This window comes from Manacus vitellinus, unplaced genomic scaffold (assembly GCF_001715985.3).
Source record: "Manacus vitellinus isolate BGI_N305 unplaced genomic scaffold, ASM171598v3 scaffold_10_pilon, whole genome shotgun sequence".
NCBI classification, from domain to species: Eukaryota; Metazoa; Chordata; class Aves; order Passeriformes; family Pipridae; genus Manacus; species Manacus vitellinus.
Genome location: NW_021938838.1, coordinates 7259053 through 7284023, shown reverse-complemented (window position 1 = coordinate 7284023; position 24971 = coordinate 7259053). Strand labels below are relative to the sequence as shown.

The following is a 24971-nucleotide window of genomic DNA, read 5'->3' as shown; positions in this document are numbered from 1 at the left end:
GGCCCTGCCGGGCGGGCCCCGCTGTCCCTGCTGGAGCTGCCCCCGGAGCTCCTGGTGCAGATCTTCGGCTCCCTGCCCGGTACTGACCTGCCCAGCCTGGCCCGCGTCTGCACCACCTTCCGCCGCATCCTCCGCACCGACACGATCTGGCGGCGGCGCTGCCGCGAAGGTACCGCCCGCCCCGGGGGGATGGACGGGCCCGGGGGTGCAGAGAGGGGATGGGGTCAGGAGTGCGAGGTCAGGGGCCTGGAGCATGCAGGAGGAGAGGGAGAGTGCGAGAAGATGATAGAGTGTGGAGTGGGGTCCTTAAGGGATGCAGAACGGTCTGGGGATGCGAGCTGTGGGGCCGTGACAGGGGCACGCAGGGCTCCATGTGTGGAGGGCGGAGAAGAGGGCACAACTCGGGACCTGTGGGCACTGCCCCTTGGTGGTGGCACTTGCTGCAAAAGGGTGGCATGTGGCGAAGGGCGTCGGTCTGGGGTTGTGCCCCGGGGGCAGCTGGAGGGCAGGAATGGGAAGGGAGCAGCCCTGGGAGATGATGCCTCCATGTGGGGTGTCCTTGGGTGAATCCTGAGGATGGGGTGTTGCAGGCAGCGAGAACAGGGAATGCTCGGTCCCCGAACTAGGGAAAAAAGGGGCTCTTGGGATTCCTGGAGCCGTGGGAGCACACCGGTGGGTGCACGGAGGAGGGCAGGTCTGGGAGAGAGTATCCATTTGGGAATTGTGGAGGAATCCCAGGTTAGCGTGTGTGTTTCCCGGGGAGCGCCTGGTGCAAGGATGCTGTGCTGCAGTAACGTGAAGGCTTTGGGGGTGGTTTTTCCTCAGCCCTGCTCTGTGAGGCTGCAGATCTCACTCATTACTCCTCATCCTCACTCATGTGGCTCTCTGTCCCCTGTTTGTTAATCCAGTGCCTGTCTCACCCTCCAAGGTCTGCCTTGCTGTGCTCATCTCTCCAAACACTGTGATCCTGCCAGGTGCTTCTGCTGCCAGCACATGAAGTCATGTATATTTTCTCGTTGTTTGTTTTCTGCTTTTAATACCAGTGAGGGCATCGGGATGCAGGATTTGGGTATGTCAGTGGCTGCCTGCAGTGGGATCCCTTGGAATCCATGAAGCCTTGCAGGAATGAATTCATGCCTTATCAGCAGTATTCAAGAACCTTTGGACAATACAAAGGCTGTACCTAGAAAATGTAAACTGAAGCATTTTTATTTCTTAGTTCAGCGTTGCCCCATAAATTAATACTGTTTTTAGGAGACAGGCTAATAAAATGGGGTTAATTCTTTCCTTGTACTCCTCTAGTGACATAGAGTCCTCACGGATGTTTGTGTATTTGGTGAATGGTTTGCAAAACTTCACTGATTAATTATTTTAATAGGTTATGGTCCTGGCAAAATGGTCCTATAGAAATGTATATAGCTTTTAAATATAAGCTAAGTTGGCTTGTAAAGTAACCACTAAATTAGGCCTGATGGGGAAATGCATTTATTTATCATGTCTGCTCCTTGGATTTTCTTGCCAGCATGTAAAGCAATGTTCAACAGCTCAGCTGAAATATATGGAAGCAGTGGGCTTTGTATGGCTAAAACTAAACTGGGTAGGAAATGAAGGTATTGAGACTACACTTTTATCTGAAGGCCCTTAGCTAACAACCAGGTGAGAGATGCATAAACCAATTTTTGATTCTTTTTGCACACTATTTCTTGTGTTTCCCAACATACCCATTCCAAGCAGTGTCAGGGAGCACGGTGGGGGGCTGCTGGTGGGACTGAGGAAGATCATGTGCCACAGGTGCCCAAGCTCTGCTGAGTAGATGAGGGGCAGGTTCCTGGGCAGAAAACTTCCTACATGCGTGAAAACTGATACTGCAATCTTTCAGCCAGTCCTGGTTTTCCAAGCAGGTCCTAATCTGGACTTCTCAGGCTGTTTGTGGTTCTTTGAATTGCTCTGCACAGCAGTGAAAGTAATTACTGTTGTGTTAGGACTGTCACGTTGAGTAGATGTATGTGAGTATCAAAATGGGCATTATTTTATAGGTATATATCAGGTGTTAGTATATAAATACACATACAATATTTAGAAAACCCTGTGCTGTGTTCCTGTGCAGCCATACACTGGTGCTGTGTGACAGTCAAACATAAAATGTAATCACTTTTTGTAATCTTTCTCAAGAACAAGCCACTTCCCGGCTGAGGTCAGTACTTAAAGGGTGTGTTTGTATCTGCCTGAGTCTTGTTGTGAGGCTGCATGTTCTGAAAACAGGGTGAGAGCACTTGTGCCCCTCCAAGAATACCCCTTGTATTGGTGCCTTATTCACTCTGCCGATGATCATGAAATCCTAGAATATCCTGAGTTGGAAGGGAGCCACGAGGATCATCAAAGTCCACCGTGATGTTCCAGAAGTAACTGGAACTTGGTGTCAGTTGTATGTGCAAAACTACACATGTTTTCAGAAATGCTCAACAGTGAAGAGGCAGGAAGGACAATCCTAAAATTAAAGAGAACAGAGAGTAGCTTCTCTGAGAGAACCTGGTTGTTGCAGTGCTTTGTTTTGGCCATTTTTTTACCTTCATCTTGGACAGGAGCAGCGCTGGATGTAAGGAACAGCCTGGCTGTGTCCCAAGTTGGACAGGGCCCTCGATCCATGGAGTGTTGGTGTGTTGTTCTTGCCCTGCTGTGGGCCAACTCAGCTGTAGATTAGTGTTGAAAACATGTTGTGGTTATTCCAAGTATCTGCCTGAAAATACAGTGGCTTTTGCTGCTGGTTGTGAACTGGGAGAGCACTGGGAGTAACCAGGAGTTGTGTAACACTGACACGGCTGTTTGGGCCGTTGTCCTTTTATCATTGCAACTGTTTGGGGTAAACAATGTCTCTGAATTGCTTCCTTGGCAAGAAGAGGGTTGCAGTCACTTCCATGTTTTCTATAAATAGGAGACTGCTGATCTCTGCAGTGGGAGCAGAATTAAAGCCCATTTCACCCTGGCTGGTGGCCTGACCTACCTTGGTTAACACCTGATAGTCCATTTTACGTGGTAACTGCCTTCATCTTGTACCAAAACAGGGCAAATGCAGCAGAACGTCTGGGAGCAGACCAGTAATGCAGAATAAACAGCTCTAGAGCCTGAATGAAAAGGCTTTTGTTTGTGAAAACAACTTCCAATGGCTTTTGGACCTGCTGGAAAATGTCAGCAAAGGGGTTAGAGTTTCTGACCTTCAGGTTGTATGGAAAGAGGTGCCTGTGGACAAGAATGGTATGTGATTTTTACACCCTGAGGGAACTGTTGGATGGAGTTCAGCTCTCACAAGACTCCGAGGCATCCACACAGGAGTGGTAAATACAAGCCTTCCACTGGGAGAAGTGTCAGGGAGGGGACTTGGTCTGTCTTAATCTGAAGGTTCAACTTTGGAAACAAGAAGGTGGTTTCCAAACTCATCTACCTGGTATTTCAGAGGTGCTAACCTGAGAACCTTCCATTTCAGTGGTCACTGGAATAATCCAGTGAGTTTCTGTGCTCTCTGTTTCATGTCCAGCCTTGTGAACATGCATTTATCTAGGAATAATTGGAGGACTTCATTAGAGAGGACACAGTGGAAGTTCAGCAGTGGTAAAGGCTGTCAAGCTCTGCCAGACATCCCAATTTCCTCTGAATTGCGGATGTCCACACACAGATGGCAGCTGCTCCCTGGCATTGCCATGCTGAGAAAGGTGGGGAAAAAAGCAGGAATTTGGTCTCTGATATTAGCACAAGGGTTCTTCCCAGCCTGGGATGGAAGAGCCTTGTTTGTTTTTTAAACTTCAGCATAACACAGCTTCTCGTATGGAGGAGGAGGGAATGTGAGGCTTGGAAGTGTTGGGAGCAGGGCAGGGTATGTGACACTTCCAGAGTATTAGTGCAGATCATAATAAATGGAGGCTGCTTTTCCAAGTCCTTTAAATTCCAGTGCATGTGACCATGGAAACAGCACCGTGTCCCTGTGTTTGGTAAATCAGTCAAGCACTCCTCACAATCCCACTCCAATAGGCTTTCCAGCTGGTCAGCTGGGAACTTGAAAACCAATTTCCATCCTTGCTTTTGAAGCAGAATTAAGTAGCCATTTTCCAACGTGTGAGTTTTGGTGACTGTTAACTCCTTAAAATACTTTACTCAGTGAGCTGCTGTGCTGAGATACATTTCCTTAAAAATAGATTTAATTGTACTGAAGTGGAATTTTCCAGGAAGCTTGAGCCCTTCAGAGCTCTCTTGGAAAAGGATTTCTATTCTCTGTAAAGAAAATCTCACCACTTTTATTTTTCTGTAGCTATTTGGAAGCTGTCCTTACTGTTAATTTATGTCCCTCTTCTGGGTTAAAAAGAGACAGCCAGCTTTCTTGCTTGTGATATTTGGAGGGGTTTTTTAGGCACTGTGAGTCAAAAGACTGATTTTTTCCTCATCAAATGGTCTGAACAGCTCCTGGGTCAGAAGAGCTGGAGTGATGCACTTATGGAGCTCAGCCATCACTGTGGCATTTTCACTCTCTGTAGTTGTTTGCTGACCAAAACAAGATAAGAACTAGTTATAAAATGAGTCTTAAAGCACACTAAGATGAGATTGTTTTTTTTCAGGATAATACTTCCTTATAAGCCTTGGATATGTAATGTCAAGTAGTGTGTAGCGATATAGAAATCCTATATTTTTGTATTATTTTTTTAAAGGAGTTTGGTATTACTTGAAAGAAATCTGAATCTTTCCAAGAAAGATTTGAATTACAACCACTTTAATCCTGGTTTGGCTTTCATAAAGTTGTGCTGCAGGTTATCAGAGGCACTTGGGTGTAACTGGGATAGAGCTTTGATAACAAATTACTTCCCACCCCACCCTGTTGTTTGGAAATACCTGCTGGTGGTGGATCTGCCATGGCACTGCACTGAGCCTGTGCTTGGAGTGCTTTACAGGTCTGGGGAAAATATTCTGGGATAAATGAGCACCTTCTGGAGGAAGAGGGAACGTCAGTGTGCTCATAGTGCTGTTAGAGATGCAGTTTGGGCAGGATGCTCCATGTGTCTCCTCCCATTCCAGTGCAGTACAAACACCTTCAGTGACTGACTTCAATCTGCCTGCAGTGCAAAAAGGGCACATTTTACCTGTCCTGGGGCCAGGGCAGTGTTTGTTTACATGGAAAGAGTTGCCTGTTTCCAGGCTCTGACCACAGTGTTCCCATCCTCTTCCAAACAGCTCTCACTTTCCGATCAGCTGAGGACACGTTCTGTTCCCTCCGTCCCTTGGATGTTGTACCCACGTGTGTGCACGTGCAGAGCAGCTGTGGAAAACCTGGATAGCTCTGGCAGGAGGGATGGGCACACAGGGAGGGTATGGATTCCCGGGCTGCCTTGGAGCTCTGGTTTCCCAGGAGTCTCTGTTGACTCAGCTGGCGGAGGCCCAGCACTGACTGTTGTTTGTGCTGGGCTGTTCTTTCCTTCGAGCTCTCTGGGCTCTCAGGCTGACTGTGCTTCCTCATCCCACCTTGTGTCTGATAACACTTAGAGCTCCTCTGGCTTTGGCCATGGAAGTCAGCAGGAATTCTACCACTGACCTTTGCATCTTTTGATGAAGGGCAACATGTTTGCTGTGCCTTCTGCCCACTCTCACCTTTCTTGACCTTGCTGCTTACCCAGAGTGATGTTGTGCAGGACGTGTATTCCCCACAGGCAGGCTGGCAGGAAGCCTTGTGCGTGCTTTATCATCATGGAAGTGTATTTATAGGCGGTAGGAGGTTGAATTAATTCAGGGAAACTTCTGCTTTTCTTGTATATGAAAGCTGAATTCTCACTTGCAGCAGGTTTCCAGCATTAGGTGGTGTTTGACAGCCACAGTTGATTGTTAATTCAAGGATACTCGACCCAGGATAAGTTTCATATTTAGTGGTTTGATGAGGGTCTCCACAGACACACATGTCACATAATCTGGCAGATGTTTGTGCTGCTGAGGGAAGGTGCTTTTGATCTGTGCTATAGATGTCTTTGATGTCAATGAGGGCAGTTTTCCGTTCTGAGATCTATCAGGGTCACTGCAGTAGGGTAGTTTTTGTTGCTGCTGATTTTTTGGGATCTCCCTTCTCTCATCTCCTCCCTCTGGGTTTCTGAGGATTTCTGGCACCGAGATGTTAGTACTTGCCTTTATTTTATTTGAAGTTTCTTAGAAGTTCGACGTTGACTTCCTGAAAATGAAAGGAGAGAATCTCATTTTCTGCTTCAAAGCTGCTCTGAGGTCTCCGACTCGCTTTGTTTTCGGGGTGTTCTGTAACAATCAAAGGCATTTCACTGTACAACAGCCCCTTCTCAATCTGATCTGCTTTCAAGTGTAACCATATTTGTACATGCTGATGCCTGTTTTATGTCTCCATTTCATTCTTTTTCAAGTCTGTGACCTTTTCTTTAGGATCCTAATAAGCAGTTTTCCCTGTTGGGTACCTCAGTGGGAGTAGATAATTACTATGCACAGTTGTGATTTGATCTAAACAGGCATTCAATCCCAGCTGGAATGAGGCCGTCTCCCACATTTCACACTCTTTCTGGTTGAGGTGTAAGCAGCTGTGACTTTGCTGTGTTTGTTTGTGCCTTATGGTGTGTTTGTTGCAAGCACTGCTTGTAAAATGTGTTGGATTCCACAGCAGAATTACGTTCAGTTTCTGTTTTTAAAGCAGAGATAAGATTTTGGTCTACTTTGGCAGCTTCAAGAAAGCACCTAATCAGATCCCAGTTATGCTCAAGCTGTGGATATCAAGACCCTGGGTACAAATCCCTTTGTGCCAGAGTTGACACTTTTATCTGTGTTGTTGCAGAATATGGAGTCTGTGAAAACTTGAGGAAATTGGAGATCACAGGAGTGTCCTGTCGAGATGTTTACGCCAAACGTAAGTGATAGAGCTGATATAAATCTGCATGTCCTTGCTTAGTACCAGTTTTGAGAGCATATAAATGCTGAATATTTATTAAGCTTTGATGGCTTAAGTTGCCAGACTTGCTACTGGCAGGGTTTTCGTCTGGGAAGTTGACATATTTGGAGGCTCATTTAATAGTAAGCAGGTGCCAAGAGCTGGGATTTCTGTGCCTCCCAGTCCTTTGGTGGGAAAAGAGCATGTAATTTGATTTTATAATAAGGTGTATTGAGGGGTTTTCATCCTGTTTTGCCATTTTTGGGTCTTGCTAAGGAATTAATGGGTATTTTTTCTAAGCCTTGATCTCAGTAAAAAGACACAGTTATAGGAGAGTGGGAGAGTGCTGTAAGGAAAGGGATGAGCATTCCTCTGGGCTGCTCCTGAAGGGGAAGAGCCTGGCAGGAGCTGTCACTGTGTTTTGGAAATGTCTGTGGGAGCGGGACCCCAACTCCTTAGCCCCACTGTGCCTTCTTGAGGTAGATGCACATCTTCTGTCTTGCAGGAAGGAGGGATGGGGCCATCACTGGATGAGGGAAACCAGAGTGGGCTAAGGGCTGGATGGAGGCCTGGATCCATGGAGAGGCTGCCTCCCTGTCCCTTTGCAGGCAGAAGCTGAGCTGTGAAAGTCACCTAGGGAATGAGAAGAGGGCAAAGTCTATGTAACACTTTCCTAAATGCTCTCACTGTTTACAGATTGAGGGATTTCCAGAGTCTAATCTGTTTGTTGATTTAATAACCTTCAGCAGATCTGTCTCACACATGTTTTCAGTCTCCCTTTGCACCAAGTAGTTTTGGAATCCGTTAGCAGAGTGACACTTGATGTGTGAGCACCACTTCTGTGATGGTCTGTATAAGGTGGATGTCCACATCCATCCAGCAATCCCAACTAGTGATGGTTATTCCAAAGTTAGAATGATTGGCAGTTGTTTCTGGCTTTCGGGAAAGACAACCAGCCACTATCTCGGCGTTCCTGCTCAGATCCATCGGCTTGCCCTGTCCCAGACACTCGGTGGAACAGTTTCCTGGTAGTGTCACCCCATTTTCTCTTCTGTCCCATAAACCTTTTTAGTTGCAGAGGAAGTAATTTGGGACTACTGGCAGGACTCACTGACTTTTGCACCCACTGACTGTGCTTCTGTAAGTGGGAAATAGGGAACTGAGCGTAAGTGCTAGAAAGCAGAACTAATCCAAGGCGTGGGCTACTGTCCATGGAGTTACTTGATTTTCTTGAGGCAGCAATGCAGACTTTGAGGACCTTGATTCCACTTGGAATTCACTAGATGCCATTTGTAAATTATGTGTGGGAATCTGGAACATGGAAGTTGTGTGTGAGAAATCCTGCTACCGGCTGTGCCTGAGACTGGGGCTGATGGAAACAGCTGGAAGTGAAGAGAGAGTTGGACTTTCCTGCATGGTTGGTCCAGATCCGTGAAATGGTTGGTGCTGGTTCCAGTGGAGCAGAGTTTGCTGGCACTCACCCTGCTCTGTCTGTTCAGGTATAAACCCACGGGTGAAGTCGGGGCGTTTTATGAAAATCCTTCCCGACTACGAGCACATGGAGTACAGAGATGTTTACACCTGCCGTACGTACCCCTGCTGCCTGATGCTTCCTGCACTGAGCACGCACGACATGCTGCATGGAGTGTGGCGTGGCTTGGAGCAAGTGGCTTTGGGATGGACCTTGGGACAGCAGGGAGCTCCCATCAGTCACTTCTGTCTGTTGTGCATTAGAGCGTTCTGACCCTTTGAGGTGACTGGGAGCAGGGCAGGCAGTGAGGTGTGTTGGTCTCCCTTTGAGGTGCTTTCAGTTAAAATATTGTCCTGGCTGGGTCCTGTGTTAGAATATTGTCCTGAGTTAGAATATTGCCCTGACCAGGTGCCAAAAGGAGGGTCTCTGTTCCCAGAACAGGAGCACTCACTCTGCTGTGTGTGAATTACTCCTTTCTTAGAGGAAATTATTCAGATACCCTGGTGAGGCCTCCCAAAAGCAATTCTAAATAAGCTTTGAACTGGTAAAAAGCTTTGTCTTGATCCAGGTGAGCTGTAGACAGATCCACAGCCCTTCCCAGGGAAAAATGCTGAGGGTTCCCATAGTAATTCCCTCCCTGCACAGTGAATCCTTTTAAGCACCATCTCTGTCTCTAGGAAACATCCTCCTGGTGTTTCAGAGATCGTGATTTGCCTTTCTAAGTCAAGAAGCTGCTCTGGATTAACTATTCTTTCCTTCCTAATATTGTGCTGGGGGAAGAATAGTTAAACCCTTGGAGTTTAAGGCTCAGTGTTCAGCTGGAATTGAGGGGGAAATACTGATCAGTTTACATCAATTAAGGAAGCCAGTACTGTTTGGTATTTATTTGGAGGGGATGTTGACCTGTCTCTGATGCTCCTTTGGGTCTGCAGAGTTTTGCAGACTCCAGTTACTAATTCACTGGTGCTTGGAATGTAGGTTTTCACACATATTAATGTGTGGAGTGGATGCTGCAGAGTTTCCTGTGCTGAAGAAAGCAGCTGAGCATGGGCTGTGCAGGGGGATGGAGACTTTAATGTGAGTCAGGACAGACAAACAGCAGCACTAGAGCAGGAATTGGTACAGAGTTTTACGTTTGGCAGTCCTGCCTGTCAACACCAGCTGTGTTCCAGAGCTCGATGGGAAGGAGAGACACGTCCAAGCTGCAAGATGGATTCCTTTGGAGATTGGATATTTGCTCCAAATGTGCTGTTTATGATGTCTCAAATGACATTTAGTGCTGTTCCCTCAGTTGTAAATTCTTGAGCTACCCCAAACTTCTGATATCTCATGCGCCTTTTCTCTAGGGATGTTTTGTGTTACTTGGGGAAAGCTTGGATGGTTGGACTTGGTGATCATAGAGGTCTTTTCCAGCCTAAATGATTCTATTGGTTCTGAGTCCATCTGGTTTAAGATGGGATTGCCCATTTCCCCCTTTTTCCCCTCCTGCCAGGATTTACCATGGAAGCATTCCCTAATTCCTATTCATGCCAGCAGGTGAGTTTAGATCGCTTTCCCCAGGGATTTAAAACCACCTGGCTGACACTGAGCTCTTTCCATGAGCAGGTCAGTTATCACCAACCTGGGCACAGCAACTGCTTACATTGTTCCAGCTCATTTTACTTATAGATACCTTGCTGCATCCTGGGAGTCTGGGAGAGTTGCAGAAGATCAGGTTTTTCCTGTTCAGGACCCTCCCCATTCCCTGCTTTTCCAAGCCCATTCCCAGCTGGATTCAAGCCACTTTCCCGTCTGAAGAGCATGCAGGGCTGCTTGTAGAACGTGGATAATATCCAGGCTGGATGAAGGCTGTACTGAAACATCCAGTGGATGTGGGTTTGCTCAATTTGGCGGGATGTGGACTCAGAAATTTGGATAGGCAAGAAACTTCTTCAGGATTTAGCACAGGCAGCGTGCACAGCAGAGGAAAACCTTGGAGGAAGACCCAAGTGCTATTTTCTTTCGAGGAGCAGGAAGGGAAACAACTGTCAATCCATCCTGTCTCCTGCTGGGAAGAGCCAGAGCTGGAATTCATCAGCTTTTCCCTGCAAAGGATACAGCTGCTGGCTCATTGGGGCCCGGAGACACCCCAGGCTTGAAAATGGGGCCATGCTTTTTGCTTTGAGACTGGTTTGGGCCCTTGGCCAAGTACCAGCATTTTCCTCCGTAACTTTTGGAAGTGAATGGGGTTTTTTTGGCCTCCTCCCTCCTTTGCAGCTCCAGGTTTCAGGGTGGTCGGGGCGGATGGTGAAGGAGGCTGTGTCTGGGACTCAGCCGTGTTTCCTGAAATTGCTTCCAACAGGAGCTGAGGTGGGAGGGACATCCTCATCCCTCTTGGGCAGCTTAGTTTTCTGTCCTAAAAATAAGAATAAATTAAGAAAGCTGTTTTTTATCAGCTCAGTGCCAGACAGGGTAGAAGGCAGACTGTGGTGGGTGGAGCAGCTCATGCACAAACCATTTATTAATGTGTAATTCCTGAGCCGGGAATGTGGTTTGCCTGCTTGCCTTGGTGCTGTTTGTGCTGCACTTGGTTCCCTGGGTGAAACCAGGCCATCAGTCTGAAATTGTTTACTGCACAGGAAAAAGGCTCCTCCAGGCCAGTTGGCAGCATCTCTGGATATCACTCCCTGCTGTCCTAAACTTCCGTGGAAGTTCTCTGCTTTGGTGGAATAAAAATACTCCTTAGTTCTTGCTGTCTGAACTAGTTAATGAAACAAAGCTGGTGGAACAGCTGCACTGACACACAATTCTTCCTTTAAATGGTGCAAAGCAAACACCATTTTTCAAGCCAGTCCTGGAGGCCAGAATGGGTTATTGTGGCCTTCTGAGTTGGCCATGAACATCACTGTAAGGCAAATGCAGTATCTTCTTGCCATCTTTAGAGAAATAATCTGCATCCTGCTGTTCCTGCCCAAAATGCCAGACTGTGTGGTGTCTCCACGTGAAGGTTACCGGTCATGTCAGGGAATTATATGGACAAAAGGAATGGCTGACTGGGTAAGGACTGGAGGCAGGTTAAGGTTTCTTCACGAGAGGGGGTTTAAGATCATTCTGTAACAGCCATTTTCTCCTGCTTGCTGAAAACATTCCTACTTGTCCTTCATTTAGGTGAGATTGAAGGGACACCTGGCTCTGGAATGAGAAAAAGAGGAGTCTCCCCTGCTGCTGTAGGCTTTGAGGGGGGTTGGAAGCAGCTTTTGGGCATTGCTGAGATGTAGCTGCTTATGTAGAATTTCTCAGGCCGTGGCTGACCTGGTCACACCACAGGGTCTCCTGAGCTGCTGTGGTCCCTGTGCTTTGCCCGTGCTCTCAGTGGCTGTTTTAAGGATGCTTAAACTCTGGAGACAAGTTTGTCTACACAAGGCAGGGAAATGCTTTCAAAACATTCAAATTTCCCTGTTCCTTCCTGCCTTTCTGCCCTTCCTTATTTTCTGTTGCTTTGCAGTCTGAAGCATCGAGTGCATTTTTGGTAACTGGAGACAGCAGATATTTTGATTTGGTTTTAGCTCTGGGTATATCGTGTGATTTGCATTAATGGGACCATGTTGCATAAGTTTTCTGGGAATTCCTGGCGAGGTAGGTGGTTCTGCCCCTCCACAGGCCCAGGAGCAGAGAATAACATAAATGTGTGTGAGCTTGTGGGAGGCCTCAGTTCCAGAACTGCCTGGCTGGGGTTGGACACAACCAGTTTTCCTTAGTAAAGGCAGTTGTGAGTGGTATTGGTCAGTGCTATGTGCAGTCTGATTTTCATTCCCAAAATCCCAATTCCTTAGCTTGATATGCTCCCTTGGGTGTCTCCCTGTTCCCTAGTGCTGCACCGGTACCGGCACATCCTGGGACTGTGGCAGCCGGACATTGGGCCCTACGGGGGACTGCTGAACGTGGTGGTGAGTGAGTACCTTATCCAGGGGCTGTGGTTTTGAGGATTGAGGAGCCTTTTTTTATGCTTTCCAGGCCTGGTGGCCCTTTTCATACCACTGAAAGTCTGAACAATCAGCCCTCAAGCAAGCGATTGGGACCCAGAGGTTCTGGGTTCACTCTTGATTTCTTTTACATTGGACATCAGGAGGAATTTCTTCACAGAAAGGGTTGTTAAACATTGGAAGGGGCTGCCCAGGGAGGTGCTGGAGTCCCCATCCTTGCAGGTGTTCAAGGAATTGCTGGACGTGGCACTCAGTGCTCTGGGCTGGGTGACAAGGTGGGGATTGGTCACAGAACCCAATGATCTCTGAGGTATTTTCCAACCTAAATGATTCTGGGATTCTTTTCATCATCACCACCTTTCTCCAGAAAGTCCTTTTATTTTTCAGCTCTACTTCAAACAGCCCCAGGAGCACATAGAAAACATGATCAATATTTAAAGGAAAGACTTGATTTAGAGTTTAATGCTCATATTCCAGTGGCTGGCACAGGTTCAGCAGAGGTTTGAGCAGTGGCCCATCACTTAGGGCATTATCTTTGCCTGCAGCTGAACATTTTGCAAAGGGTTTTGCAGTTGTGTTCTTACACCTCTGCTTCCTATAGTTCCCACACTTCACCAGCCATGTCTAAGACTTGTGCATCAGATGTAGAGTGATACTGGTGCAAGACCTGTGGAGTCTGGCAGCTCTGGTGGTGCTGGGGAGAGCAGTTAATGAACAACATTTGACTGGGGAGAGCTGAGCCAGGAGTTTGCCTGAAGCCCTTGTTCTTTGCACCAGGGTTCAATAACTGCCAGGTTGAAGTGGAACAAATCACGAGGCCTTTGGGTTTTGCAAGATTCTGTTCCATGAACTGGTATAAAAGTGCATCCAAGTGCATCAATACTTACATGATACTGTGACCTTATAAAGACAAGTGCCTCTGTGGCGCTGCTCTGGTCTCAGATTTCTCTATTTAGAAAATATCCTGCCTCTGGAATTGCAGGGCCTGAGGGGCAGGGTTCTGTTAGTGCAGGAAAGGGGCTGGCACTTGTGCCTCTCAGCAGAGGAGAGCGTTGCTTCCTGTGCTGCCTGTGAGGAATAGGGCCAAATAATTCCTTGTCCAGAAGGGATAATCACGGGAAGCAGAGTTCATCTGTTGGAATATCTGCCAGCATGAGCTCTCAAACCAATTAGAGCTTGACTTGCTGTGTGGTCTCTCTCTCTGGATCCTGCGCTCCAGGCATCCCTCACAAAGTCGTTTGCAGCAATAAAGTCCTGATCATTTTCCAGTGGTGCAGGAAGCCTTGTAAAGAAACCCACACCCAGGGTGTGCTGCGAGTGCATATGGTCTGGTTTAATTGCTGGAAAGCCATTTGGAAATGCAGCAGCTGTTTTGCAGCTCCTGACCCGGACCAGAACAGCCTCCAGAGTTTGCTGCAAACTCCTGAGAAACTGTACAAGGCTGATCTTGTGGGCTTTGTGTCTTTTACCTCTACAGGTAGATGGTTTGTTCATTATTGGATGGATGTACTTGCCACCTCACGACCCTCATGTTGATGATCCCATGAGATTCAAACCTCTCTTCAGGATTCACCTCATGGAGAGGAAATGTGCAACAGTGGAGTGTATGTATGGTCACAAGGGACCTCATAATGGCCACATCCAGGTGAGCTCCTCTGGCACTGCCAGCATCACCTGTCCTGGGTGCAGTGTGTGTGCCCTTTGGCTCTGGATATGGATTCATCAAAAAAATGGTAGAATTTGATTTCAGGGATGTGGATTTCACCACCTTGTTGTGTGTGTGGATGCCAGTTTTACACTCATTATGTGTCTGACAAGTTGTGTGGGCTGTTCCCTGCTCTGAATTTGTTCCCTGGCAGTAGTACAGTGAGGCTGTTGTACTGTCTTCTCTTGGGCTGGGACACTGTGGGAACACCAGGATGTGCACAGGCTGGGGGAAGGGATGTGTAAAATGGCCTTGGGCAGCTGGTGAATGTGTCCAGGCAGACACACAGACCTGTTTTACAGCTCTCTCCAAGGTGAGACCTTGAGAAGATGATGCAGCATCCAGTCAGCATGTGGGATGCTTTGAAGAGCTTCCTGAGAGGTTGCTTGTTTTATTTTAAAAAAGAAAGTTGAAATAGAGAAGCAGCTTAAAACTATTATCTTTTATTAGAATACTTTGAGGGTTTATTTCTTTTTTATTTCTCTACTCTGCAGCTCCTGCTCTCGGTGCCACTTAATGATTTCTTTGTTGTATCAGATTCAGTAACATTTGTTGTGTAAAGCATTTACTGTAAACAGTCTTAGTTACCTCATCTGAGGTATCTCTGGACAGGTCTGTAACCTGTTAAATTCTCCTCCATGGTAACTACAGATTGTAAAGAAGGACGAGTTCTCCACGAAATGCAACCAGACGGATCATCATCGGATGTCAGGGGGAAGGCAGGAGGTAAGAGTGCTCTGCCAGGAGTCTGCACTGAGGCTGTTTGTGTGTCCCCTTTCTCAACATAAGCTGTTAGCTGATGTCGGGGTGGGAGGTGGTCTCCTGCCTTCTAACTTCTGTGTGTTTGGACATACATGAAAACCCAGGCTGGGGGCTTTTGGCTGAATTACTGTTTCAGGCAGTTCTCTGTGCCAGGGTACCCTTTGAGCCCCAGCACCCTTCTCCTTCCCCTGCTGTGACACCATTCCTGTTTGGTAGCAGACCTGTCCAAAGAGAGACAGCAGCACATATTGCACATCACACAACACTCCAGGCACTGATCTCTGTGGTATTGCTGTCTGAGTAATTAAGATCTTTCAAAGGCCTAGGAGTGAGTACCAGCTGCATTTGAATACCTGCTGGTCAGAGAGGCACCTTCCCACTGCTTGTCTTGCTCGAGGGATTAAAGGCTTCATTTGGTTGTTTATCCTGTGTCTGTCAGCTCCACCCAGCAAAGCAGATTCCTGACTCAAGTGCCTGTGTTAAGGTGCAGGTATCAATGTCAGGATAAATACCTGTTGCAGGTACTGGTGTTTGCTGCCAGCTGGCTCCACGTGACAGCTCTGATACTTCAGGAATGCTGTAAAATGCCTGTCTGCTAATGGGAAACAGCTGGGTGAAAGGGGTTAGTGAAGTGTTTTCTGGTGCTGTAGCAGATGAGAAATGCTTTAATACTTCCAAAGCGCTGCGTTAAGTGTTCGTGGCATTATGGTAATTGGAGGGTCTGGCTTTGGGAGATAAAGCAGGAAGGTTTGGAATATCACTTGGTAGGCTGCTATCTCAGTGTAAGCTGTTATCACACCAACTCATTGCGGGGTATTAACGTGTCAGAGCTGGAGCTGAGGTACTTCAGGAGATGGTTTCAAAGCACCCTTTGGATTTAGATGCATCAGTATTAAGTCAGCAGGATTTAACCTCCTAAACCTTCAGTGCCTTTCAAAAGCTTCCTGTTTTATGTTTCACATCAGGACAGGGCACAGGAGTCAGATGATGGGCACACAAATGAGTTAGTGCAAGATACGTCAGGACGTAAAGAAGTAGTAGATGAGCTACTTTGCAGTAACAGGTGATGTTTGTGGTTTTATTCTGAGGAGGTGTATTGGTTCTACCTGTGATTTATTTGAAGGGGGGCATGTTTATTGTGTGGTGACTGATAGTTACCATTATCACTGTTTGTTAAGCCTATTTCCAGGCCGGCTCTGTAGCAACACGTGCTTGTTCCCAAATCCAGCCTGATCCTCTGTCTTTGGCAGAGCATATGCCCTGTCTGTGGCTCTGCCAGTGAAACATGCTGACAGGGTGAAGTCATGTTGGGGGACATCACTGAAAGGTCCTTATCTTGCTCCTTTCCTCCTTGTGCTGCAGGAATTCCGGACGTGGCTAAGGGAAGAGTGGGGTCGGACTCTGGAAGACATCTTCCATGAACACATGCAAGAGCTCATCTTGATGAAGTTCATCTACACCAGCCAATATGAGTAAGAGCTCCAGCTCTTGGTATTGACGCTGCTGCAATTTCACAAGCATATTGGAGCATTTGTCCTGAAGATAAGGGTTTTCCTTGGGCTCTCACAGCCATAGGAATGCTCTCTCTCTGCAGGCCCCTTGCAGGGATACACAGTGCTTTCCAGAGGTGTAATTACAGCAGTAAGAACAAGGTTCCAAGTTCTGTACAACAAATATGCACAGTAAGGTGCTTTTGAGTCATTTAACTGTGTTTAATTGGAAGACAGGGCAAATGCCTTTGGTCCCAAGGAGTGTCTGCTTATTACCATATTAGTCAGCAATATCCTTTGTAGTGCAGAAATTATACAGTCCCTGAGAAATTGGGGGGTTTTAACCATCACTCCAAGCTTCTAATACCTCAGAATAGTTCAGAGTACAGCCACCTCACTGTAACATATGTTTAAATATGCTTCACTCTTAGGTTTTCTGGAAATTCCAGGGAGTGAGGAAGTTTACTGTGACCTTGCTGTAGGAATTTCCTGGTGTGCTAAGTAGGACTGGGAGAGAAGTGAAGGGAGGGAGAGAGGAAGTGCTTGCAGAGGTGTAAAGCGAAATCCACTAAGCTTTGTTGGTATTGCTGAAAAGACAGATCCCACCTCTCTTGGCGACATCCTAAAGCTGCTGGAGGAGCAGAATGCCAAGACATTCCTCATGGTGAGGGATTCTCCCTTAACCTCTCTCTAATGTTTTTGTTTTGCACAGCAACTGCTTGACCTACCGCCGCATCTACCTCCCCCCCAGCAGCCCCGACGACCTCATCAGGCCAGGGCTCTTCAAAGGCACCTACGGGAGCCACGGGCTGGAGATCGTCATGCTGAGCTTTCATGGGAAGAAAGCCAAGGGGACTAAAATCACTGTGAGTGCATTTCCCTTTCTCTCAAGTGCTTGTTAAAGTATTCTCAATGCCATGGATGAATAGGAGGGATCTCTGTGTCAGACACAGTCAGTTGTTGCCACCCCAAACCCTGTTCCCTGGGGGGGTTGGTGGCATTGGGTGAATCTCAGCGCATGCAGAGTAACTAGAACCTGATCTGCAAGGTTTCTTCTGATTCCACCTGGCTTCCCCGTCCCTTCCTCTCCCTTCCAGCTGCTTTCTGTGAGCAGCTGGTAGCAGGTCACTGGAGATCCCTTGCGTGTGTCTGAGGAGCAGGTACCAAATGTTGGCAGCTCTCCACTGCAGTCAGGCAAGTGAGCTCCTTCCTCTCTGCAAGGAGGATTCTGGCAAAATGCAGCCACAGCTTTGACTTTCTTTCACCCTTGGAAGTACAGCCTGGCTTGTAGCTTTTGATTTAAAACTGTTTCTGGGAGAGGGGAAAGCAGAGATGACAACTGACAGCTCAGGGAACAACAAGGTCCAAGTGACCCTTTTTTGTTGCCAACTCGTTGACTGTAGAATCGGGTGAACTCTGTCGAAGTCAGGTGATGACGTGGGGAGGACACGGCTCTGAACTCTGTAGCTCCCTGCCTCTGCAGCTGCTTTGTTGCTTCCTGTCTCTAGGGAGATCCCAACATCCCAGCTGGACAGCAGACTGTGGAGATCGACCTGGCACACCCTCTGCAGCTGCCCGACATCGAGAACCTGCGTGACTTCAGCGAGCTGTCCCGCATCGTCCTGGAGGTGCAGGAGCAGGTGCGGCGGGAGGAGCAGGAGCAGGAGCAGCGGCAGGAGGAAGAGGAGCGTTCCCAGCAGGCTGCCTCCCAGCCTGCTGCCAGTCCCCTGGGAGGAGAAGGTGCTGAGGGGGAAGAGACTGCTGCTGGTGCAGAGGGAATGACCCCGGACAAGGCACCAGCTTCCCAGCCCTTCGTGCTGCCCATGGGAGTCATTTCGAGGAATGAGGACTATCCGCGGACCTGCCGAATTTGGTAATGGGGACTGCTGGTGCCAGTTGTGCCAATCACTTTTTGAAAGGGAAGGGGGAGTCTTTGAGGTGTGTCCTGTATTTGTGTGCCATTTACCTGCCTGCAGATTCCCAGTCCCTTGGGATCAGATTTCACAGAACCCCAGAATGGTTTAGGTGGGAAGGGACCTCAAAGCGTATCTTGCTTTACCCCCTGCCATGGGCAGACATTTTCCACTAGACCAGGTTGCTCCAAGCCCCATCCAGCCTGGCCTTGAACACTTCCAGGGATGGGGAGTTCACCACCTCTCTGTGTTCTGCCTCTGCCGCCCAATCTCCCACACTCTTGTTTGCTCCCTTTTTCACCACACTGCCATCTGCCATCCCACTTCCTTGCTAGATCTTATCCTGCTTACTTCTGAAGCCAGCACCTCTCCTGTGTTCCACACACCTCCTTTTTTTTTTGGTGTTTTGTTTCCCAGAGCTGCCCAGGTCATATATTTAGAACTCTGTTCAAGCTACTTCCCGTTCCTGTGTGTGTCATTTGTGTTCCTTGGCTCTGGGAACACAGTGCTCTCTCCCACCCTTCCCTGGCCTCTGGTGCCTTGGGGCCAGACCTGGAAGGTGTTGAACACTCCAAACAGTAGGTCCAGGCATGCAGAGAGCCTTGTTGAATGGGAGCTGGAGTCAGTGAAGCATCACACTAAATGAAGTGTGGAAAAACAGCCCAAAAGCTGAGGCTTAGGCAGGTGACATTCAGCCACACATCTGTGCTCATGGAAAAACCTACCAATAGCTGGTTAATCCCAGAAGGCTCCTGCTGTCACAACTAACTTGTGCTTGGATAGAACCCTGCTCCACCTGCTGCTTGCTTGGAGGTGGGACTGACCTTTATTCCTCCTCAGATCACGGTAGATTTTTCTGCTTTTTAGATTTTTCTGTCCCTTCCCTTCAGTTTTGCACAAGGTTTGTCTCTCAGGTCACCCTCTCAATATGCCTTTCATTTCCTGTGAGGATTGTCTGGGCCTCTGTTGATCCTTGAGTTGCAAAAGTAAATCGCAGATGGGCTTCTGGGCTGAACTACAGAATAATTAGGATGTGCAGGTGCTAATTAGAATAACCCAAAGCAGCAACCTGCAAATAGCAGTGGAGAGTTTCTTGTCTTAAAATGGCATCAACAGGTGTTTAAGAAAAGACTGGATGTGGCACTTAGTGCCATGTCTAGTTAGGTCATAGGTTGGACTTGATGATCTCAGAGGTCTTTTCCAACCGCCTTGTTTCTGTGTGTGGGCAGCGTTTTATGTGAGGAAAAACTGAGTGTAAAACTCGCTGTTCTGTGGCGCCCATCAGCGTGTTTGACAGTGACCTCATCTGTCACTGATGTTGTTCCACGTTGTTCGTTTTTTTTACTAAACACTGGGTGATCCTGGCTGTTTCTCACCCCTCTTTTGCTCTCCTCTCCTGGCAGTTTTTACGGGACGGGGCTCATCGCCGGCCACGGCTTCACCAGCCCCGAGCGGACGCCGGGGGTGTTCGTGCTCTTCGACGACGACCGCTTTGGGTTCATCTGGCTGGAGCTGAAATCCTTCAGCCTCTACAGCAGGATCAAGGTCTCCTTCCAGAACGCAGAAGCGCCTTCCCGTGAGGCCTTTGATGAGATGCTCAAGAACATTCAGTCCCTGGCGACTTGACGGGTGGTTTGTGACGGACAGGGCTCGGGGTTGCAAAGGCTGCTGCGCTCCCCCAGCCAGAGCTGGGGGGGGATTCCTTGCTCTCGGTACCTCTGGATAAAAGCATGCACTTTTAATAAAAAGCCTTTTTACCCCAAATGTACACACCCCAGTTAAAATATCCATGACTGCCCTTTCCTCCCTGCCACTCCACGCTGCTTCCCAGCAGTCCTTGTTACCCAGTCTGTGGCATAGCTTTGTAGAGCTGAAGGGATCCTGCAGAGGAGGAAAAAGATCTTTCTTACTGCAAAAAAAAAAGAATGTATTGGGACAAAAATAATGCCAGATGAGAGGGACAGGCAGTGACAAAGCATGTCCTCCTCTCCAGAGAAACGTTTCTCTGGGTGTAGCATTGCCAGGAGAGGGTGGTGTGATACCTTCATCCTTGGCTTGGGAATTGGAGTGTGTGGTTTCCTTTGGAGAAGTACCCTCAGCTTGGCAGCGAGGGGAGGATCCCCACTGCAAATAAGTGTGTGTAGCATTATCCTGGCTTCTGGAGCTTGATGGATGTGCTGTCCCTGGGGCTCCAGGTCTGTGTGTCTCCCTGAGCACAGAGGAGATGGTTCTTTTTTCTTACAGGAGCTGGGTGTGGAACTGGAAATGAGTGTAAACTGTAAAAGCTGGTGTGTTCCAACTGCTTTGTATCTGAAAGATTCACCTCAGGTCTTGTAAAAGTGGGTCTGAAAATGTAAAGGAAGGAGCAAAAAGAAAACCAACTGTGAGATAAGGGCAGCTGGAGCCTGCTGGCTCTGATCTGTGATGGGCAGCAGAAGGTGCCACGTGTCACTGTCACTGGTGTGACCCCAGCTGGGTGTCATTCCTGTATCAGGTTGCCCTTTGCAGTCCAAGGGAGCGACGAGGGATTCTCCTCATGTTTCTGTGGCTCCTTCTGGCGCCTTTTGCAGTGGGTGCTGACAGGTGGGTGCTGCTGCTCCACTCACAGCACCCTTCTGTTCCCTTTCTAGTTGTACTTGTCTCATCCCAGGTGATTGTTGCTTCCACAGAAAGCTTTTGAGCTTGATTTCTTTCCATGATACCTGCATTCTGTGGCAGATCTGAGCTCCACTGGGAATTGTGGGCTGCAGGCAAGGAAGTAGATTCCCTATAGACTGTTCTGTACAGGAAATCCTGGCCAGTGCTCATCTACAGACTCTGAGTTGTGCTATAAACCATCAGCATTAACATGATCCTTTGTTGCAGTTTCCCTCTGGCTGTGACGACAAACTCCAGGTTCCTTCTCTTCTACCCAGATCAGTGTCTAAAAAAAACCTCTGCCTTTACATCTTCTGCAGGTTTAGGTTTGTAAATGTGTCTGTACATGTGCTGGGAGTTCAGTCCCTGCCTGGTTCCACTGCCTGTGAGCAGCTTTTATTCTCACTCTCACAAGGGCTTTTTGCCATTTCTGGCTGTCGTGTGTTCCCTCAAGCTGTGTGAGAACCCAGGCTCCAGCAGAGACGTTGAGCAGCAGGTCATGTCACTCACAGGATTAATTCCTGTCTCTCTGGATAGAGTTTTACAAACGTCTGCGAATTTGAAGGTGATTTAGGGCACTTTTTTCTTTGTTTCCTACAGCTTTGTCAGGAGTGGAAAAGCTGCCTCAGTGTTAGAGGTGAGGAGCTGAAGTGTTGTTACTGTCCTGGTGAATAAGCTGTAAAAAGGAGGTTGGTTGTGAGCAGCCTGTCAGAGGTGTTCCTGTGGGCATCAGCAGAAGGAAGAGTCAGTTCAGATCACACAGGGCTGGGAGAGAGGGAGGTGGCAGTTCCTGTGCCTTGGTGAGTGGGCAGAGAACTGACCTGGAGCTAAAATCAGGCATCTCAGCCTTTTGCTGTAGCTGCTGAGCTCTGTGCAGAACATGTGCCTCATGTTGCAGACAGAGGTTTCCAGGTTTGATGCAGGTTTCTGGGACACCTAAAGATGTTCAGTGCTGGGTTAATGGTTGGACTTGATGATCTCAGAGGTCTTTTCCAACCTGAATGATTCCATGACTAGGACTCTGGTAACTGGGTGGCCAGTTTATCTTGGAGTTTGCTGTTAGGCTGGTGCAGTCAGTGTGTTGGCTGCCTTGTGTTCTCTAACAGCCTAAAGGGATGAGAGATGTCCCCTTTGGAAGTTGTTTCCTTTGCTTGTCCCAAAAAACAGCTTTTCTTCAGCTGGATCCATAGCTCTGATTGCAGATTCCTCCCCACTTCAGTGTCCCCCACAAAAAATAAAAATCATAAGAGTTTTACACAACTGACTTGATAGTTTTTGCATTCGGTTTTTAAATTAAGATTAAAAATTTTAAAATTGAGATTAAAATTTTATAAATTGAGATTTTAAAGTCCAGACTGCATTGAATGCCCTGCAAGCACTTGCCTGAGGCCTGAGTCACTCTCCTGAGTACTGACCTGACTCTGTATCCTCCCTCCTCCTTGCAACCTGTTACAGTGGCTTGGCTGAGTGTGTAAAGTGCGTTCCACTGCTGTCATGAAAGTTGTTACCTGCAGCTTCCCAGGAGGCTGCTGGGGAGTGCAAACCCATGGATACCAGTTGTCAGGAGGGTTTTGCTCCGTGCTGAGTCCGGGTCTGCTTTGTCACCTGGGCAAGGACTCGTTGGTTGGCTGTTGGCACAGGTTGTAGCTTGTCGCTTCTGAACCTTTCCAGTGTCGGTATCAAGGGTCTCCTGAAGGCGAGACCTGCTTGGCTGGCTGGAGAGAAGGGCTTTGTGGAGTCTTGATGCCTTGTGGGAATTTTTCACAGCTCAGCTTTGCCCCTGTAGTGGCATCTTTTTATTTATAACTCACCTGGTTGGCCTCAAAATGTCAGGATGTGCCTGATTAAAGGCAAAACCGCCGGTACCCCCTGGCTTTGTTCTGTCTAGAGCAAAGGAAGTAGCAAGTTTGGTATTAATATTCCTCCTCTGACACCTTTTCTCACCTTCTGCTGCTCCAAGCCTGGCAGGTTTTTCAGTTTTTTGTGGCATTTCAGAACAAAATTCCCCCTGATTTGGCTGGGGGTGAGTAAAGCTGTGAAGATGGTGAATTTGGAGACTGGCAGAAGTGCTGGGGGTGCTCCTGTGCCTGTTCCTCTGTGCGTGGCTGCGTCAGTGCTTTCAGAGCAAAGCAGGATAACATGGTGGGGAATTAAAACTCACAACTCTGAAATCTTTGGGAAAGGGCAACAAGCAAGGGGAGTGGGGACAGATTTAGGAGCAGGCAGTTTGGATCTGAGGATCGCCCATGGCTGAGGGGGATGTGACCAGTGTCCTGATCCTGCCTTTCCTAAAGGGAAGCAGTGCTGACAGGACAGGCTTTTGCTGTGCTGGTTCATCTTCAGTACAGGCTGTACCACCCCCTGCACAGCATGTCTTCACTGCATACCCTGCTTCTTTCCCAAACCCTAGTTTTCCAGCTTGTTGGGATCTTTCTGTGAGCTGTTGACAGGGATAATGTGTGGTGGGGCCTTGCAGATGGCGATAAATTCCTGGTGCTGACGTCTCCTCGTCCTGTTGGCTCTGTGGAAAATCTTGGGGACAATTGGCTTGATTTCTTGATCCCAGATGGGTGGAAAGTGCTGGCGAAGATGGAAAACAACTTGTCAGGGGTAGGAATACTCTTGGCAGAAGCCTTTTGCATTAAACAAAAGCATTTGCAATGAGGCTGCAGAGCCCCAGTGGCCACAGCAAGACCTGGGGCTGAATTCTGGCTCAGGAACAAGTGAGTGGTTTACGTGCTCAGACTGTTTTGTGCTCCTCAGTCCTGCTCTCTGTGTTGTCAAAACACATGGATTTGGCCAGCTGGAAAGCAGGAGCATCAAAGCTCCTCATGCAGCCAGTTTGTTTGCCTTGGGCCTGATTTCAGAGCTGTGAATGTGCTGTGCTCGGGCGTTGTGGTTGTAGGAGACTCTGCAGTGCGTGGGGATTTGTCAGGCTGGTTTTTACTGAGGAGGAGGAAAAAGGGTGGAATTACTTGTAAGTTTGGGTGTGAGCTTCATTCTGGAGCGAACAGCAATGCTGACATAGGAGTCTGGAATGGGACAGCAGTAGTCAGAGGGCAGTTTGTTGGGAAACAAGTACTGGGGAGAAAGGGAATTCCTGTGCAAATGTGCTTGGAGGTGTCAGCTACCAGGAAAAACCCAAACTGCAGCTGGCTCAGTGTTTACTTTTAAACAAATGACTTTTTACTGCTTTTTATTAATTTAAAACTAGTGGAACTTAATGGGAGTGTTGAGTGTTGTGTGGAAATGGATTGTCTAATCTCAATTTGCTAGTTTAGGGAATGATAATGGATTAACTCTCTCTTGTAGCTGGTTGCTCACGTGGCCAATAACCCTCCGTTGTGTTCAGCTGCCAAAGGATTGTGCTGCCCTCAGACAGCATCACTTACCAGTGGGACAGTGAAATATTTGAGATGTGAAGTGGAGGATAAGGTACCAAACTGTGAGTGCCACTGACCTTTGGGGTTTTTGTGTGCTGAATTTAAAATGTATGATTCTGGTTTTTGTTTGGATTGCAGTCTTTTTAATTTTTGAGGCAAAGAGCACTCAGATCAACTGTGTTTATTAGCTTAATTAAAGCATTCTGCACTTTTTTTTCATTGATTGATACTCCTCCTTCCCTGTTTCTGTGTGTATTTTGCACTCACCACTTTAACATGACACTGATGGATTAATCTGGGCATCTCCTGTAGGCCTTGACTGTAAATAAGTCTATAAAGTACCCCATGGTACTTATTAAAAATGAAGGTGAAACACCAGATCCCTGCTTTGTACAGAGGGCAGTGGGAGCAAAAAGGTGAGATTTTCATTCCAAAATATCATTTGACATCCAGCACCTTGGTTTCATGCCACAAATATCCTTGTGGAACATGGTAACTTGTAGTTTAAACACCTCACCTGCCCAGTCTGCTCCCCTGTTCAAGGGAGGGGGTTTTGCCTGTCCTTTTCTTCGTGGGTTTGAGAGGAATGGGGTGTATAAACCCAACACTTGGCCTACTCCATCCTGGGTTTTGGAAAACTGAGCGAAACGTGTGTGTTACTTTTACACCTGATCATTGTTACCCGAGAAGCCTTTTCCAATTTCAAATAATAAAAAGCAATGTTTTGTGAACTTA

At 47.8% G+C, this 24971-nt stretch overlaps 1 protein-coding gene across 1 annotated transcript; it reads left to right on the top strand.

Moving 5' to 3' along the window:
* Positions 1-3: 3 nt before the first annotated feature.
* FBXO31 (F-box protein 31) lies at positions 4-24971 on the top strand (the record flags this gene model as incomplete). The annotated part of the gene is made up of 10 exons (XM_029965521.1): positions 4-169; positions 6821-6892; positions 8413-8499; positions 12234-12310; positions 13824-13991; positions 14703-14777; positions 16176-16285; positions 17016-17169; positions 17812-18176; positions 19620-24971. Coding segments are annotated over 10 exons (1497 nt in total), but the record flags the coding sequence as incomplete, so codon positions are not given.